The sequence below is a fragment of the Piliocolobus tephrosceles genome, chromosome 15, assembly GCF_002776525.5.
Source record: "Piliocolobus tephrosceles isolate RC106 chromosome 15, ASM277652v3, whole genome shotgun sequence".
NCBI lineage: Eukaryota > Metazoa > Chordata > Mammalia > Primates > Cercopithecidae > Piliocolobus > Piliocolobus tephrosceles.
In genome coordinates, this window is record NC_045448.1 from 8,511,331 (window position 1) to 8,528,189 (window position 16,859).

General features: G+C 37.0%; 2 protein-coding genes across 3 annotated transcripts in view; one reads left to right on the forward strand and one right to left on the reverse strand.

Moving 5' to 3' along the window:
- The window catches only part of KIDINS220 (kinase D interacting substrate 220), a 111,568-nt gene that overhangs the window by 19,271 nt on the left and 75,438 nt on the right, over nt 1-16,859 (reverse strand). For both annotated transcript variants that reach the window (XM_023199008.3, XM_023199015.2), the window contains exons 23-25: nt 3,966-4,144; nt 2,641-2,864; nt 456-569 (exon numbers count right to left, since the gene is read on the reverse strand). In XM_023199008.3, the coding sequence (XP_023054776.2) occupies nt 456-569; nt 2,641-2,864; nt 3,966-4,144 (517 nt within the window). The remainder of the gene's footprint in view (nt 1-455; nt 570-2,640; nt 2,865-3,965; nt 4,145-16,859) is intronic.
- On the forward strand, nt 6,320-7,257 carry LOC111531681 (60S ribosomal protein L6). The gene has a single exon (XM_026454711.2). It carries the CDS (start codon nt 6,343-6,345, stop codon nt 7,207-7,209), a length of 867 nt encoding a protein of 288 aa, XP_026310496.1. The 5' UTR covers nt 6,320-6,342; the 3' UTR covers nt 7,210-7,257.

Genomic DNA, 16,859 nt, shown 5'->3' on the forward strand with positions numbered 1-16,859 from the left:
CATTGGAAGAATTTCCCTTATCTTGTTTAATTCCTGTCATTTGATTGAAATGTTCTTCCTTCAATACATCCTCTATTTTTTATATCATGGTGCTAATATATATATATATGCTATAAAGGTACTGTATACACGTTCTTTACGAAGATATTAGAAATTACCAAATGTAAAGGCTTAGTTTTAAAAGTTTTGGTAGTAAACACTATAATTACAAGACAGAAATTTCTGGTTATAAACAAGTCAACACTTATTCGCTGAGACTGCTAGTCGTTTTCCTTCCATAGACATTTACCAGAAATGAAAACAAATACATGCTATGTTAGTAATAGGTTATGGTTCTTAAAACTATGTATAAAATAACTTGCACTCTTTTACTATGTAAAGGAAATAAGCAAACCTCGAATGCTATCTATGTTTATTATTAAATTAATATTTTCGTTACCCTTTTATATACTTACTAGGCCATTGTTCTGATCTCTGGGCAAACTCGTTTTTACTGATGGACGTGAGATGAGATGTTGGGAGCCGCCAGGGTAATACCTTGGCGTGTAAAGGTATGGGGCAAAGAATGGCTAGGGAAAAACACGTAACAAAAAAGGGGTAAACAATTACAGAAATGAAAGTGTAATGAGATTTTTCAAATGAAACCAATAACACACAACTCCAAAATTTTAATGCAAATGACAAAATGACAAAAGAAAAAAAAAAGCCTCACACATATTCCATAAGATACTAAACTCAAACTTAAGACATATTACTTACATTTTTATATTGGTCATGTCATGTAAGCTTTTTTTAGAAAAATGAGCAACTAAAGTTTTGCACTTTACAGTTTGACACGAGTTTCTCTCTATATTTAATATGTTTACAAGCTTACCATCTGTCAGGTTCTAAGTGATTTAACCAATATTAACTCATAATCTTTTTAAAAGAAGCAGACTGGAATCTTAATACTATTCCTTACCAATAAAAGAGATTAGCCTCAATAAGACCAAAAAAAGTCTGGAATATATGAGAACACTCTGGCATAAATTCCAAGAATAATGTTATGTTATTACAAGTTCCTGGAGTTCACCTCTAGTTTACACCCTGGAGTTTATATCCTAAATAAGCAAGCACATTAAAAAGAAAAAAAAAAAATAGGTGGAGAATCCACTGTTTGTGTGAGATTTATAGCAATGGCATGCATTTGTAACCAGTTTCATATAAACAGAAGATACCAAATTACATGGGCTGAACATAAAGACTGAAGTTCATGAAGTTTTGCTACACTGAGGTGAAACCTTGCCCACTCTTTTCACTCCTGCCAGCTTAGAAGAATTATTCTGCTTTTAACTTTAAGACTAAAAAATCTCAAATAACTACAGAGAAAAGTAGCTAGATTTAAAAACAAAAGAAAACTGTAAATGTTTTAAAAAATGATAAAATACTATTGAAGCATGATTACATTATTGTTATTCATGAAATTAGTGAACATAGTATCTCAGGCTAGATGGTAAGGTAATCTTTAGTTTTTTAAAATAAGCTTCTCGGTTTCAAATTTTCAGTGGGCATCAACAGAGCTATTTTATGTAAACTTACACAGCAGATTTTAAGAATGGTAAATAAAAACCTGCATTTCACACTACCTAACACACAGTTAAATTTTAGAAGATGGACTACATGATAAAATGCTATTATTCCACCTTTGTCTCCTTGTCCAAATAGAAAAACGGAATAACATTTCTAGGGCCTCTTTAAACAGTACCTAATTACTTATATGGGCAACATTTTTCAAAAACTGAAAGTTTAAATTCTAGAATCCTTTCTTTGTCATATTTATTCTACATTCTCTTTCTTCCCAGCTCATATGAAATGCATTTACGCAGGCAGTTTAGGCACTAGGCTTCTATGACTAACTAGGTCCTATGTTTTCTCGAATTAGACTAAAGAGGGAGACAGCAAAAATAAGAAATCGCAATGCATCTTAAGAGAACAGTTCCAAAAAGTGTAACCCCAAGTTCATGTTCCATTTTCCTACAGGAAATGTTAGTGTTTGAGGTCATTAAAGTGAGAATATAGCTTGGGCCTACTAAACTTGACAGGGCCTGAATACCACTGATAATTAGTTGCATTTCATTTTTTCATCTAGGAAATTATCTTATTTATATTAAGTAAAAAAGTACAGATGACTGAAGATAACATAAGACTCTAAAAATAGGCTATAGTGCTACTATTTGGAAAAACATCTGAGTTTCATAGCAGTACTTTCCCATTATTATCTCACATTTAAAAGACAAAAGCATATTAAGTATAGGTTTACTAAACTACTGGAAGAATTTAAGTTTATCATTGTTTTAAATGCCAATATAAGCTATTATACAAGATATAACAAATAGAATATTTGTTATATATGTTTATAAACAAAGAAACAGATTCCTTTGAAGCATAGGACAGTCACTGTTGACCCTATGGAGTCCGTTTACTTATCAAGAAACTAAATAAAAGAAAAAAATATCTAATATTCAGACCCTCTTGAGATCTAGAACACATTAAAATTCTAAATTATTTACAGTTTTAAAACAGTAACAGAATCTACAAGCAGAAAACTGAGGTGTCCCTGGAACAAATTCTTAAAAATAAAGCTGCCTCCAACTTCCTTACCCTGTTGTAGAAGGGATGCTGAGGGCCCGTCATGCCACTGTAATAGCTGCTGTGAGGCTGTGGTGACACCACTCCACCTGCGAAGGGCCCATTGAAGGACGTGGAAGAGCACACAGATGGGGGCTGGCTGTACGCTGATGGTGCCCTAGGAGGACCCTCATGTAGAGGGAGCGGCGGGTACGCCAGTCCTCCAATACTGATCTGCTCTCTGGCAGCGCGAACATCTGAAAGATTCAATCAGACCCCACAAGGCAAGAGAAAATAGGACATTAGGAATTAGTCCAATTATCACATTCCTCTTTAGTTACCAGGCAGAAACACGACTTTATCACTCTTGCCAGGGATTCCAACTAGATTAAAAAAGAAGACAGAAAATCTTGAAAACTCACAGGCCTTTCATTGAGAACTGTCCGGCTACTTTGCATAAAAGCTTTTTCACCATTCGAAGTCACCAGTATCTGGATTCTTCTCTTCAGTTATTAGAACTACTGACTCATCTCTAACTCTTAAAGGATTTAAGATATTCTAACAATTCTTTTGATTCATAATGTTATCAACTATTAATAACTCATATTGGGTATTAACACATATAATGTTAGCAAAGACTGTGGGTTTGCAAATTATGAGACTGATCCACCTCTGAACAACAATAACAAATTCCACAGCCATGTAATATCCTTTGACATCAGCCTTGTAACAGGTACCTAGAAAACAGAATACAGAAGTAGTTTAAGGTGATCTCTTCACAGTCCCTGGAAAACTCAACGGCAGGTCAGCAGAGCCATGTCATACAAAAGACTGTTTCAGTGAAGGTTTTATGTGTGTGCATGAGCACAGAGTGGTACCTCTGGAACTTCATTTATTTCAAAGCCTTAATGTCACTACCCTGAAGCTCTAGTCCCCAGATTTAAGTTAATATCTGAAAAGTAATATAAAGATTTTCTTACTTCTCTGGATAGAGGTCCCTATTAAGAACCGAAGACTGGTGACAGGCAAATTACAAAGGATGGACATCATGAAGTCATGACTGTATGTTAAAAGAAATCCAATTCCAAGGTTCCAAAGTAAGGACTTGGGCAGGGGCGCGACGGGTGGGGACAGGGATCATAATAAAGTGAGTTCCACAAATACTAACAGGATTTTCTTTACATTCTCAAATGGATACCAAGACTCCTAATCTTTAATTTCATTAATTTTTCTGTGTAGTGCTTAGTTTAATACCTCTTGGTTTTTCATAGAGCAGGAGAAATGTATACAAATAAGTTAGAAACATGAAAAATTCTTAGGACTTCAGATGAAAAATGAAATTTACTACTAATACCCACCTGCAATAATTTCCCGTAGTTTGGGATCTAGGTTTACAGTACATGGCAAAAAGACTTTTACATCTCGAGCCACAAGAACTGGGGTCCTTGAAGATAAAAACACCTCAAAATTTCTTATATCTCCATCAATTTCAAGCAGTGGCTCAACATCCTTAGTTGTTGGAATATTCTTTGATATTCTTCAAATAAGAAATCAATGAAAAAGGTTATCAATGTCACTGTTAGAAAGGCAAATTCTGCATGTCACCTGAAGTTACTTATACAACAAATACACATCTTGGTCTGATTGATTTGGTCTAATTACACATCGGCTCACTGCAACCTCTGCCTCCAGGTTCAAGGGATTCTCCTGCCTCCGCCTTCCGAGTAGCTGGGATTACAGGTGTGCACTATCATACCTGGCTAATTTTTGTATTATTATTTATTTATTTTATTTATTATTTTTTTTTTTTTGAGACTGAGTCTCGCTCTGTCGCCCGGGCTGGAGTGCAGTGGCCAGATCTCAATTCACTACAAGCTCCGCCTCCTGGATGTATGCCATTCTCCTGCCTCAGCCTCCCGAGTAGCTGGGACTACAGGCGCCCACCACCACGCCCGGCTAGTTTTTGTATTTTTTAGTAGAGACGGGGTTTCACCGTGTTAGCCAGGATGGTCTCAATCTCCTGACCTAAGGTGATCCACCCACCTCAATCTCCCAAAGTGCTGGGATTACAAGTGTGAGCCACCACGCCCAGCCAAAAATCTATTTTTAATTTTTAGGGTTTTTTACATTTGTTTTTACTTTTGAGACAGAATCTTGTTCTGCCACCCAGGCTGGAGTGCAGTGGCACAATCTTGGCTCATTGCAACCTCTGCCTCCCTGGCTCAAGTGATCCTCCCACCTCAGCCTCTGGAGTAGCTAAAACTACAGGCTCATGCTACCAAGCCTGGCTAATTTTTATATTTTTCTATACAGACAAGATTTCTCCATGTTGCCCAGGAGGCTCTTGAACTCCTGGGCTCAAGCAATCCATTCACCTCACCTTCCCCATTGGGATTACAGGCATGAGCCACCTCACCCAGTCTAAAATATTTTTTTTAATAAAAGAGAAAGAAACTCAAAAAAGTAGTATGGTTACCAAAAAAGGTAACAATGTGTACGGCCAGAATTCTACTGCCTTTGGCCATGGCAGGACGTGGGTGGGGAAACAGGAAGGAGAGCCGTACATGCACAGGCGTGTCATATGCTCCAGGTCAACTAAGCTGGCTAAGGTCACCGCTCAGTGAAGATTCACTGAGTTATCACTTTACAGATGATGACAGTGGCCTCAGACAAATTAAACAGACTGCCCAAAGTCACACAACTAGGAAAGAGAATCTGGTTCTGAAACCCATGCTTTTTAAATAGAATACCACAGTTTTTCCTTTGCAAAGAAAACAAGAAATGAAGAACTTATAAATAAATTACACAAATTTTTTAAAAAAGTATAAGTTTTTCCTTTTTTAAAAAGGGTTTTGTTTCCTATTGTAAAAGTAATATATGCTTACTATATACGTATATACACAAGACAGAAAAACAGACAGGAAAAACATATACTTTTGCCAGTCAGACACAATACCTGCTAATATAATATGTCACTTAGTCTTTTATTATGCAGAATGTTTTGTATAACTGAGTTCAAGTGATATGTAAACAATTCTGTATCATGCAGAGACTCTTGAATGTAAAAAATAAGTAACAGTCATTTAAAAACATTTATTAAACGCTACTGTATGAAACTGTAGTTTTTGTAGGTCGAAAATGGTCAAATGTTGACAATTCCTGATCTAAGGCAGTAAGCAAGAACGAATCACTGAGGGATAAAGAGAAGAAAAAGAAAGAGAAGTTAAAAGACAAGGGGTACATGAGAAAACTAGAAACAACCCAAATGTCCATTAAGAGATGGAAGGATAAATAAATGGTGGTATATCCACACAGTGGACTACTACTCAGCACTAATAAAAAAAAAATGAACTACTGATACAAAGAACATGGATGAATCTCTCAATAAATTAATCCAGGCAATAAAGAGTATACAGCAGTATGTTTTCATTTCTATAAAACTAGAAAATGCAAACCAATCTGAAGTATCAGTGCAGACCAGGGTTTGCTGTGAAGTTAGGAATGTGAGGCAGGAGGGAGGCAAGGGAGGGTATCAAAGGAACAGGTGGAAAATTTTGGAACTGATGGAAACATTCACTCTCTTGATTGTGGGGGTGACTTTGTGGGTACACACATTTATCAAACTCCTGAGATTGGTCAATTTAAATATGGCAGTTTATTGTATGTCAATTATACCTCAAAAAGTTCTTTAAAAATCACTGAATATGACCTTAGTTCTCTTTCCCATCTTGCAAGATGGCGGGTGAAAAAGTTGAGAAGCCAGATACTAAAGAGAAGAAACCCGAAGCCAAGAAGGCTCATGCTGGTGGCAAGGTGAAAAAGGGTAACCTCAAGGCTAAGAAGCCCAAGAAGGGGAAGCCCCATTGCAGCCGCAACCCTGTCCTTGTCAGAGGAATTGGCAGGTATTCCCGATCTGCCATGTATTCCAGAAAGGCCATGTACAAGAGGAAGTACTCAGCCGCTAAATCCAAGGTTGAAAAGAAAAAGAAGGAGAAGGTTCTCGCAACTCTTACAAAACCAGTTGGTGGTGACAAGAACGGCGGTACCCGGGTGGTTAAACTTCGCAAAATGCCTAGATATTATCCTACTGAAGATGTGCCTCGAAAGCTGTTGAGCCATGGCAAAAAACCCTTCAGTCAGCACGTGAGAAAACTGCGAGCCAGCATTACCCCCGGGACCATTCTGATCATCCTCACTGGACGCCACAGGGGCAAGAGGGTGGTTTTCTTGAAGCAGCTGGCTAGTGGCTTGTTACTTGTGACTGGACCTCTGGTCCTCAATCGAGTTCCTCTACGAAGAACGCACCAGAAATTTGTCATTGCCACCTCAACCAAAATCGATATCAGCAATGTCAAAATCCCAAAACATCTTACTGATGCTTACTTCAAGAAGAAGAAGCTGCGGAAGCCCAGACACCAGGAAGGTGAGATCTTCGACACAGAGAAAGAGAAATACGAGATTACAGAGCAGCGCAAGATTGATCAGAAAGCTGTGGACTCACAAATTCTACCAAAAATCAAAGCTGTTCCTCAGCTCCAGGGCTACCTGCGATCTGTTTTTGCCCTGACGAATGGAATTTATCCTCACAAATTGGTGTTCTAAATGTCTTAAGAACCTCATTAAATAGCTAACTACAAAAAAAAAAAAAAATCACTGAATATATCTTTCCAGTTAAACAAGAATATTACCTGTTAGATTATACGAAGTGAGCACAGTTGCAGAGGAGCAGTAAGATTTTCATTCTCTTCAAAAAGTGAAATGGGAACCTTATTCTAATGTTAGTAACAGTTACAGCATTTCTTTGGGACTAGCACTTTACTGCTCAGACCCAATACTTGGCTAGTAGCCAAATATTAAAAGTCATCTAAGGGAAAAATCCAGAGAACACAATTAGCAAACAAGAAGAGAATAGGATGGTGAGAAAATAAGGGTAGCAATTTTATCTTAATTAATTTCAGAAAGTTCCTTTTACAGACACAGACACATGCACAAGACAGAAAAGCCCTGTGAAATAGGGTTACTTTTAATACATTAAAATCGTGTTCAAACTGATTATTAAATATATTTAAAATGAAATGGAAAACCTGGAGAATGGTTGTAAGTGGCGATAAAATCAGAGCTTAAACAGTTAAATAGGTAGTTCATCTATTTCAGGAGTTGAACACAAAATACTAAAAAGAGAAGCTAGAAAGATTTAGATAAAAACACACAGCTGACAAGTCACATGAAACAAATTAACTGCATTTTAATGCCAGCTCTGCTTCTGCCTGAATGCAACAGTGTTCTCAGTATGATGAACAATGCTGCTGTTCACAAGCCAACAGGCTACCGCTGGCTTCCAGATTGAAGTCTCTATTCTAACCTTCTGAGCTCAATACATTAAACTCTTCTGCTGAAAGAGATATTTATGAAAATGATAATCTTTTGGCAGTGGGCCATCAAAATCATATGTGCTTTTATTTTTCAGATATTTTTCCAAAGGTTAGCATTTAAAGAATTTAAGTAACTTCACTTTTCAATTAAGAGTGAATTTAAATTTCCAGTATTATGAATCATGTGAATTAAAGTTGCCAGCAGTTAAATGGCCCAAAGAAAGCGTTATAAAACCTCAGGCACCAATGAGCTCCTAGTAAGTCTAAATGCAATTTCCTTCTATGCTACCAATCTAGCAATACTTGTTAATGCCAACATCAATGTAAGTTAAAAGCATTTTGATTATAAATGACAGTGGTTTATACAAAGTCCATATTAATTCCTTGGCAGAAATTGCACAAACTATTCATATCACTTCCATTCAAAATGAGGTTTTAAATTACACAAAAGACTTCTATTTTAAATCAAAATATAAACAGATTCTTAGAGCAGAATTTATGAAGAAGGTATTATTTATCACATTTTATCTAAAAGTAGCTGCCTAATAATGTCATTATTTAGTAGGGCGTTAAAAAATAAGACACATTTTCTTTAAAAATTTAAACACAGAAAACTCTTAAATGCCTTAGAATTTTATTGCCTTGAAACAAATTTAACTTCTAATAGTCTCTCAAATACTTTCTACCAGTGAATGCCCATTTATTAAATACTATCCATGTACAGAACACTGGAGATCCTGGGAGACAGACAGAACACACAGACAGAAAACAGCCACTTGGCATTGCAGCCAAAAAGTCAGAAACAAAGATAAAATGGAGTCCATTTATACGCCCACTGCCATCTGTGAAAAGGCAAAAACCCGGGCCGGGCGCGGTGGCTCACGCCTGTAATCCCAGTACTCTGGGAGGCCGAGGTGGGTGGATCACGAGGTCAGGAGATCCAGACCATCCTGGCTAGCTCGGTGAAACCCCGTCTCTAATAAAAATACCAAAAATTAGCCGAGCATGAGGTATCTTGCAATTGCACATGAACTTAAGGATCAGTTTTCAGTTTCTGCAAAAAAAAGGCCACTGGAATTTTGATAGGCATAATATTAAATCTGTAGATCACTTCAGGTAGTATGTTTAGTCTTCCTACCCAGGAGCACAAGATGTCTTCCCACTTATTTAGATCTTTCATTTCTTTTGGCAATTTTTTTTAGTTGTCAGTGTACAAGTCTTTAACTTTCTTGGTTAAAGTTATTCTGAGGTATTTTATTCTTTTAGATGCTACTGTAAAATGAACTGCCTCCTTAATTTCCTTTCAGATTGTTCACTGAAGGTGTACAGAAACACAACTGATCTTTGTGCGTTGATCTGTACCTGCTGATTAATTAGCTCTCACAGCTTTCTTGTGGGCTCTTTGGGATTTTTCTATATATAGAATCATCATCTAATTTGGATTCTTTCATTGATTTTGCTTGTCCAATTGCAATGGCTAAAGCTTCTAGTGCAAAGTTGAATAGCTGTGGTGAAAGTGGGTATTTTAGTTAGCTCAGGCTGCTATGGCAGAATACCATAGGCTGGGTGGCTTAAACAGCAGACATTTATTTCTTGAAGTTACAGAGGCTGGAAGTCAGAGATCAAAGTGCCAGATGGTAAGGTTCTGGTAAGGATCTTCTTTTTGGTTTGCAGATGATCCTCTTCCTATGTCCTGACATCAAGGACACTACAGAGAGAGAAAAGCCCTCTAGTTTTTTCTTAGAAGGGCACTAATCCCATACGAGGATTCCACCCTCATGACCTCATCTAAACCTAATTATCTCCCAAAGGTACCAACTCTAAATAATGTCATATTGGGGGTTTGGGCTTCAACATAAAAAGTTTTGGCAGGACACAAGCATTTGTTCATAGCGGCAGGCATCCTTGTCCTGTTCTTGTAACTTAGGAGGGATAATTTCAGTCTTTCACCATTGAATACAATGTTAGCTGCAGAAAAGAGTAAAGTTAACCACTAAAATAATGTTCTCAACGTCAGGCCTACATCCAAAAGCTTTTAAACCAAACAGCTTAATAGAAAGTAGTCAATTAAGAAAATGAAGACTACGCTACCCACACTATTTCCTAGCCTATTCTATTTACTGCAATCTTGGGAAATTCATTTTATGAAAAAAAAAAGTTAAGACATTTACTAGTGTTATACAAACAAGATGCAACCATTGGTTCAAAAAATAGGGTTTGTTTTTCCCCAATAAAAGTGCATACTTTAATAGGACTATATGAACAAAAATCCCATACAGATGGAATGTGTACTTAACATTAAGAAAGCAGGGAAGCAACATGTCCCACAACATAGAACACTCAATGGGCTCAATCAAGATGAATTACCCTTTCAACCAACTATCTTTTTTTATATTTATTTATTACAAATGTCACAGTCAGTTCAGTAAATGCCAACAGCCATACAGCTTTAACCTTTAGTCATGAGAAGTACACTTGATTGTTTCCAAAGGGATATGTGAGGCCGTCTTCATTTCAGAGGAGCAGAAGTGACTACTGTTGTTTGCTCTTTAATGTTTCAACTAATCATTCCATTGTCTCATGAAGGCCAGTGCCTCTGATTGCTGAAGTTCTGAATATTTGCCTTTCCAGTCCTTTGAGGCAGATAATCCAAGTGAATGTGCATCTCTGAGGGAGTCGTGGCCTGTTCCATGTCCTGCTTATTTGCAAATACCCCTAAAATGGCTTTTCTCAGCTCTCCATCAACATGGCAACTAACTCTGACTTGGAAATGCCAATTCGGTCTTGGTCACAACTGTCTGCTCCACAGCATCTGTGTTTGAATAATAACATCTTCAGTATGGCTCTGTCCTCCTAAATCCCAGACTCGGAATTCTATATGTTTTCTTAGTTGGTTTTGTTTTGTTTTAAGACAGAGTTTCACTTTTGTTGTCCAGGCTGGAGTGCAGTGGTGCGATCTCTCAGCTCACTGCAACCTCTGCCTCCTGGATTCAAGCAATTCTCCTGCCGCAGCCTCCCGATTAGCTGGCAGTACAGGCATCGGCCACCATGCCTGGCTAATTTTTGTATTTTTAGTAGAGACAAGGTTTCACCATGCTGGCCAGGCTGGTCTCAAACTCCTGACCTCAGGTGATCTGCCTGCCTTGGCCTCCCAAAGTGCTGGGATTACAGGTGTGAGCCACTGTGCCCAGCCGTGCATGGTTTTTATAAGTTACCATCCCAACATTAAATCTGATGATAGAAATGTTAGTAATGACTCTTCCAACCTGTAATCTGCATAAAATTGTGGTTTTTTCCTGTGTAATCCCCAAATTAAAATCCTCACTTCCCAGGTTCCAAACAGACTGGAAAAAAATTACTTGAGAAAAATCTACCGTGACTAAGCCCTGTTCACCCTCACCAATCCTCAGGAACAGGTCCTGGCCTCAGCAGCAACTCCAACTCGCGGCACCTCTGCTCACCTTGACCTCTGGCTCTGCCTCTGAGCCTGGACTTCCACATTGGATCTGTCAGTTTGTTGATATGTTCAAGGAAAATACTTGTGGTTTCATTGCTTTTCTCTACTGTCATTCTATTCTCGATTTTATTTCTCTCTACTCGAACCTTGATTATTTCCTTCCTTCCGCTAGCTTGCGGTTTAATTTGCTCTTCTTTTTCCAGTTCCTCAAGGTATAAAGTTAGGCTATTAATTTAATTTCTTTCTCTTTTTTTAATGTAGGCATTTACAGCCATAAATTTCCCTCTGAGCACTGCCTTTGCTGCATCCGTAAGTTTTCATTATTCCTAATATTTTTGTAAAAGTATTTTCATCGCTATTCCATGAGTCACCTTTCCTACCATGTTGGAAAGAACACTAGCTTAGGGGGTCAGAAAGTAGACCCTTTGTCTGCCACAGCAGAATTAATAAAAGTCCCAAGAGCTGAAGCTATCCACATGCAGAAGACTGCATTAAATACACGATAGCTCTCTGTGGAGAAAGGAACTCGCTGAAAGAGAAAAGAGGCATCTGTGCTCCTGTGGTGGTCACAGAATATTCTCAAGACAATAATGCGAACAGTGCCAGGTGTTCTCACTGACACTCATTTTTCAAGGTCTACAAAAGTAAGTCTGCATTTCATAGGCATCCTATTGAGTAACTACACTAGGAAACAATGAAGCGCTTACATACTCTGCAGGCCGAATAGATCATCATGGCATGGCTTCTTCAAGTGTGTGTGTCTGTTTATTTCTGGTTTAAAAGAAGACATTTGCAAGTATCTAATGTGTCTGACTTACGTGTTTAAGGACGGTGTGATTAGGGTTAAATGGTGCAAACCATAAAAGCACTCGTATAAGTTGCCATGGAAAACATCGGCAGAGCTAAACAAAGTTATTATCTCACTCACCAGAAGAGATTACTCTACATTAAACAAAAATTATTCCCACTGAGGGTGTATAACTCCAAGATGATCTACTTGGCCAGAACATCAGGGCCCAAGATTACGTTTTTATATGAAGGAAGGAAACTTGTATGCATGTAACTTAAAGGATTAAAAAAAACCCTTAAACTCAGTAGAATGTCATCATGTACACAAACTGTCTTTGGCATTAAGGCTGCAATTCTGGCAACTAGATGGATGAAAAAAGAATCAACAACCAGGGAGGGTAAAATATAAAAACTCAAAGGGGTATCTGCCTAGGTTCAAGCACAATACTGGTAAGGCATTGTCTTCGTTCATGTCTACTATGTCAAATGTTCTGAGGAAGGGACATTTAGGGGCTCTGTATCCCTCTTCTTATATAAACTCTAACAGGGAAACTATATTTAAAAGTTATGAAGAATTGAGAAGGAAATTTAAAAAGAACTAATTGGCTGAATACCTACTGTCTGCCATTCTCTGAGGCAGTTGCTTTACCTAGTTTACCTAACTTCTCTCTCTGCATCCCATGAGGTATTTATCATTTCCATTTTTAGAATGAGGAAACTAAGGCTCAGAGAGGTAAGCAACGGATGTGGCCCCATCATGGACACAGCGGCACAGCGGGTACCTGCTCCTGACTGCTTCAAAAGCTGCCAACTACTCACTGCATGAGTTCAAACAGGAGCCACAGACATGGCTCAAAATCCCTCAGGTAATGACTTCCACGTTTTTAACTCCTTAAAACTATAATAGAAAAGAATGCTGTTACATATTACATTTTAACACACTGAAGAAGATCAACAAATAAGCTGTGCTGATAAGTCATTCTGGATTTTTCTTTTAGTTTCAGTTTTTTGCAGACTTGGAAATAAAGCTTCTCCTCCATCTTTATGCACATATTTAATTTCCTTCATCATTTTTGCAGAATCCGGATCAGCACTTTTTTGTTTACAAAATTATGCAAACCAGTACACTACACTACAGACTAGAAGCCTGAGCAAAGTCTGTAAAAATCATTAAAAACTTGCATGACATGACTTTCACCGAGTCAGAGAAGCAGATAACACTTCAAATAATTATAAGAAATGTGAACAACTCCAAGATACTATTGGTGATTCACCTATAAAACAATATTCCCAATTAATCTTTCAAGTTTCTAGAACAGATTAAATGAAAACATCCTGTCATTGCAAAGAACGTTTAAACACTGGTTAACATTTGTATCTTCTCATGATTTAGGATTTTCTTACTGTTACAGTCCCAAAACTAATTAGAGAAACAAATAGATGTTTAAACCAATTTAGGATTGTAGGAGTCATCCACAATTCTCCAATTTTAATATTCTTCAGAGTAGCTCATTTTTCTCACTAACTGAATTTATTGGGAAATGTTATAATTTGAATCAATAAACATATTAATTCTGCTTTATTTATTGGACTTCTGCATAAGATTTGGAAAAAGGCTTCCACTGGGGTAAAAGTCTAAAAACCAGTGTATTACTGCGTGATATCTACCCAGTTACGACCATGCAAGTAATCAGATATTAGTAATTCAGGTGACAAAGCAATACTTTCAGCTAGGGTAATGAGAGAAGACTTTAGTAAAGTGATGAGAGGCAAAATAAGTTATAACTGACTCCACGTGAAAATAGTGTCTATCATTAAAAAGCAAAGCCTGTTTTTTGGCATCAAGAGTTTATACTTGATATTTTAAAATGTTCCGACAAAAGTACATAAGATCAAATTTTCATAGCTGTTTTAGGCACCACTAGTAATATCATAAGTTGCTACCAAGTGATGAATTGTCTGTGCAATTGTCGCCTTTAAGAAATCTAAAAGTGTATTACATTAATCATACATAGAATGCAAATGTTGGGTAATAAAACTGAATGACAGGCATAGAGAAAGGAGGCTCTGAACTCAAAGTAGATCTATGAATATGTTTCAGATTAAGGCAAAATCTTTATTATACAAGTTCTCTTAAAAGACTTAATGTTTAAAAAGCATAGAACCGAAGTTCTACAATGCTTAGGATTTAATATTTTTATATCTAAAGGCAAATTTGTAAGCAGATCAATTTCTTTACGCTCCTCTTTTTTCATAGCCACTATTTTCCCAAAAGTTAATTTAAACTAATTTGAGGAGACAAAAGTAGCACAACACTTAAAAACTATGTCATATGAATAGAAAACCATTCATTTGCCTGTGATAGAGATTCTCAGTGCTGAAAAATGTCCTGAAGCCATTTTTTTTAAAAACAACAACAAAAAAGGAAATTCAATCTTTCATTAAACTCTCACTTGTTTTTCTACAGAAGGGGAAAGCAAAATGTATTACATCCTATTTTTGGCCGAATGTGCTAATAATGTTTGTAGTGAAATGCTCCCATCTTGTGGACTTTTTGAATATTGCTAACAGGAGCCACTACTGCAGCATGGTTTTACACCAGCAGCTCCACATTATCTTAGCATTTGAATTAGCTAGCATTTTTGTTACAAATCACTTTTGTTTATTCTTATATTTTAAAAAGTGTTTAAATATTTTGATTTGAAATTCTGAAATCACAAACCTTTATTGAAAAAATCAACTTCTGGAAAAAGTTGGCTACTTGATCTGCCAAGGCATATGTAACTTTTTTGGTAAACTGAATTCTTTAATAAGCAGACTTGTTCGAAAAATATAACTATACATAATGCTCTTACTATATTATAAAATAAACTGTAAACCTGCAAAAGTAATAATTTTTTTTACATATTAAACATATATTTCTTACATATTAAAACACTTATTTCAAGAAATTGTCTTTGGTGTTAGTTTCCAACAAGTCCAAACACTGTAGAACTTGGGTTCTATACTTTTTCAACGTTAAATCTTTTAAGATAACTTGTATAATAAGGGTTTTGGATAATGAAGATCTGGGTTAATATACCTGAGTTTTTCATGATGATGTTAGAAACACATGACTTTTGAACACTTAACACTTTTTCTTCATTCTACATTTGCATTAAACACTAAAAATGGCATTATGAGAGTAAAGGCTGAGAAAATACATTCAAAATCAAAAGTAAAAGAAAACCTATTGGCCGGGCGTGGTGGCTCACACCTGTAATCCCAGCACTTTGGGAGGCCGAGGCGGGTAGATCACGAGGTCAAAAGATTGAGACCATCCTGGCTAACACGGTGAAACCCTGTCTCTACTAAAAATACAAAAAAATTAGCCAGGAGTGGTGGCAGGTGTCTATAGTCCCAGCTACTCAGGAGGCTGAGGCAGGAGAATGGCATGAACCCAAGAGGCGGAGCTTGCAGTGAGCCGAGATTGCGCCACTGCACTCCAGCCTGGGCGACAGAGCGAGACTCCATCTCAAGAAAAAAAAAAGAAAACCTATTGAAAAAGTTACCTAAAAAAATTATAGTCATATAGTAGACATAAAAATGGTATAAAGGCTTAAACAAACAGATGTACCAGATGTTTAAGTGCTAAATATCAGAAGTGATTTTTCAAAGCTTTCCACCCAAAACCTAGCACAGTTACTAGACACAATTAGAACTAAATAAAGCATTTATCTGAGATTGTATATGTTGATAAGTTGTTCGCATTTTTTAATAGAAAAGATAAATTCAACACTGCAGAAAAATTTCTACCTGCTATAACATTCCCATTGATACGTAACAAGTTATTCTAAATACTCTTAGATATATCAATGAAAAGTTAAAATCTATCTGGAAATTAAAATACTTACTTCTATATTTCTCATATCTCAGACCCACTGCCTAGCTGGCAGCTACAGAGGACAGGCTCCTGGCCCCCAGACATAGACTTGGGGAAGTGACAGTTACAGCTGTGAGGTCTTAGGTAACTCCTGCTCTCTGTCTCTTAGGGTTAGAAGCACAGGTTGAGAATTTCTTATCTGAAATGCTTGGGACCAGAAGTGTTTCAGATGTGGGAGTGTCGGCAGTACCAGCTGAACATTCCTAATTCAAAAATCCAAAATCCCAAATGCTCCAGTGAGCATTTCCTTTGAACATCACGTTGGCACTCAGTTTCAGATTTGGGGGCATTTCAGATTTCAGATTTTCAGATTAGGGATATGCAACCTGCACTAAATGTGATAATCTAGGTAAAGTGCTTAATCCAATGCATGGGACAGAATGAGGGCTCACATAATATATTAGCTACTACTTCTATCAGTCTGTGCCCCACATATAATAAATTCTATAAATATTTGTTTAATAAACGAACACAATTAAAATGTTTAGCACAACAGAACTGGAGTCATCCTTTAAAAACAATTCTGACAAGTCTATAACAAGAAACTGAGTCCGTAAGAAGAATCTGAAGTGAGAGGAACCTGTCTGGAAGTAGCCAATCCAAAGCAACTCCACCAGAATGTAAATTAGTACAATCTCTATGGAAAACAGTATGGAAATTCCTCAAAGAGCTAAATGTAGATCCACCATTTGATCCAGCAAGCCCACTACTG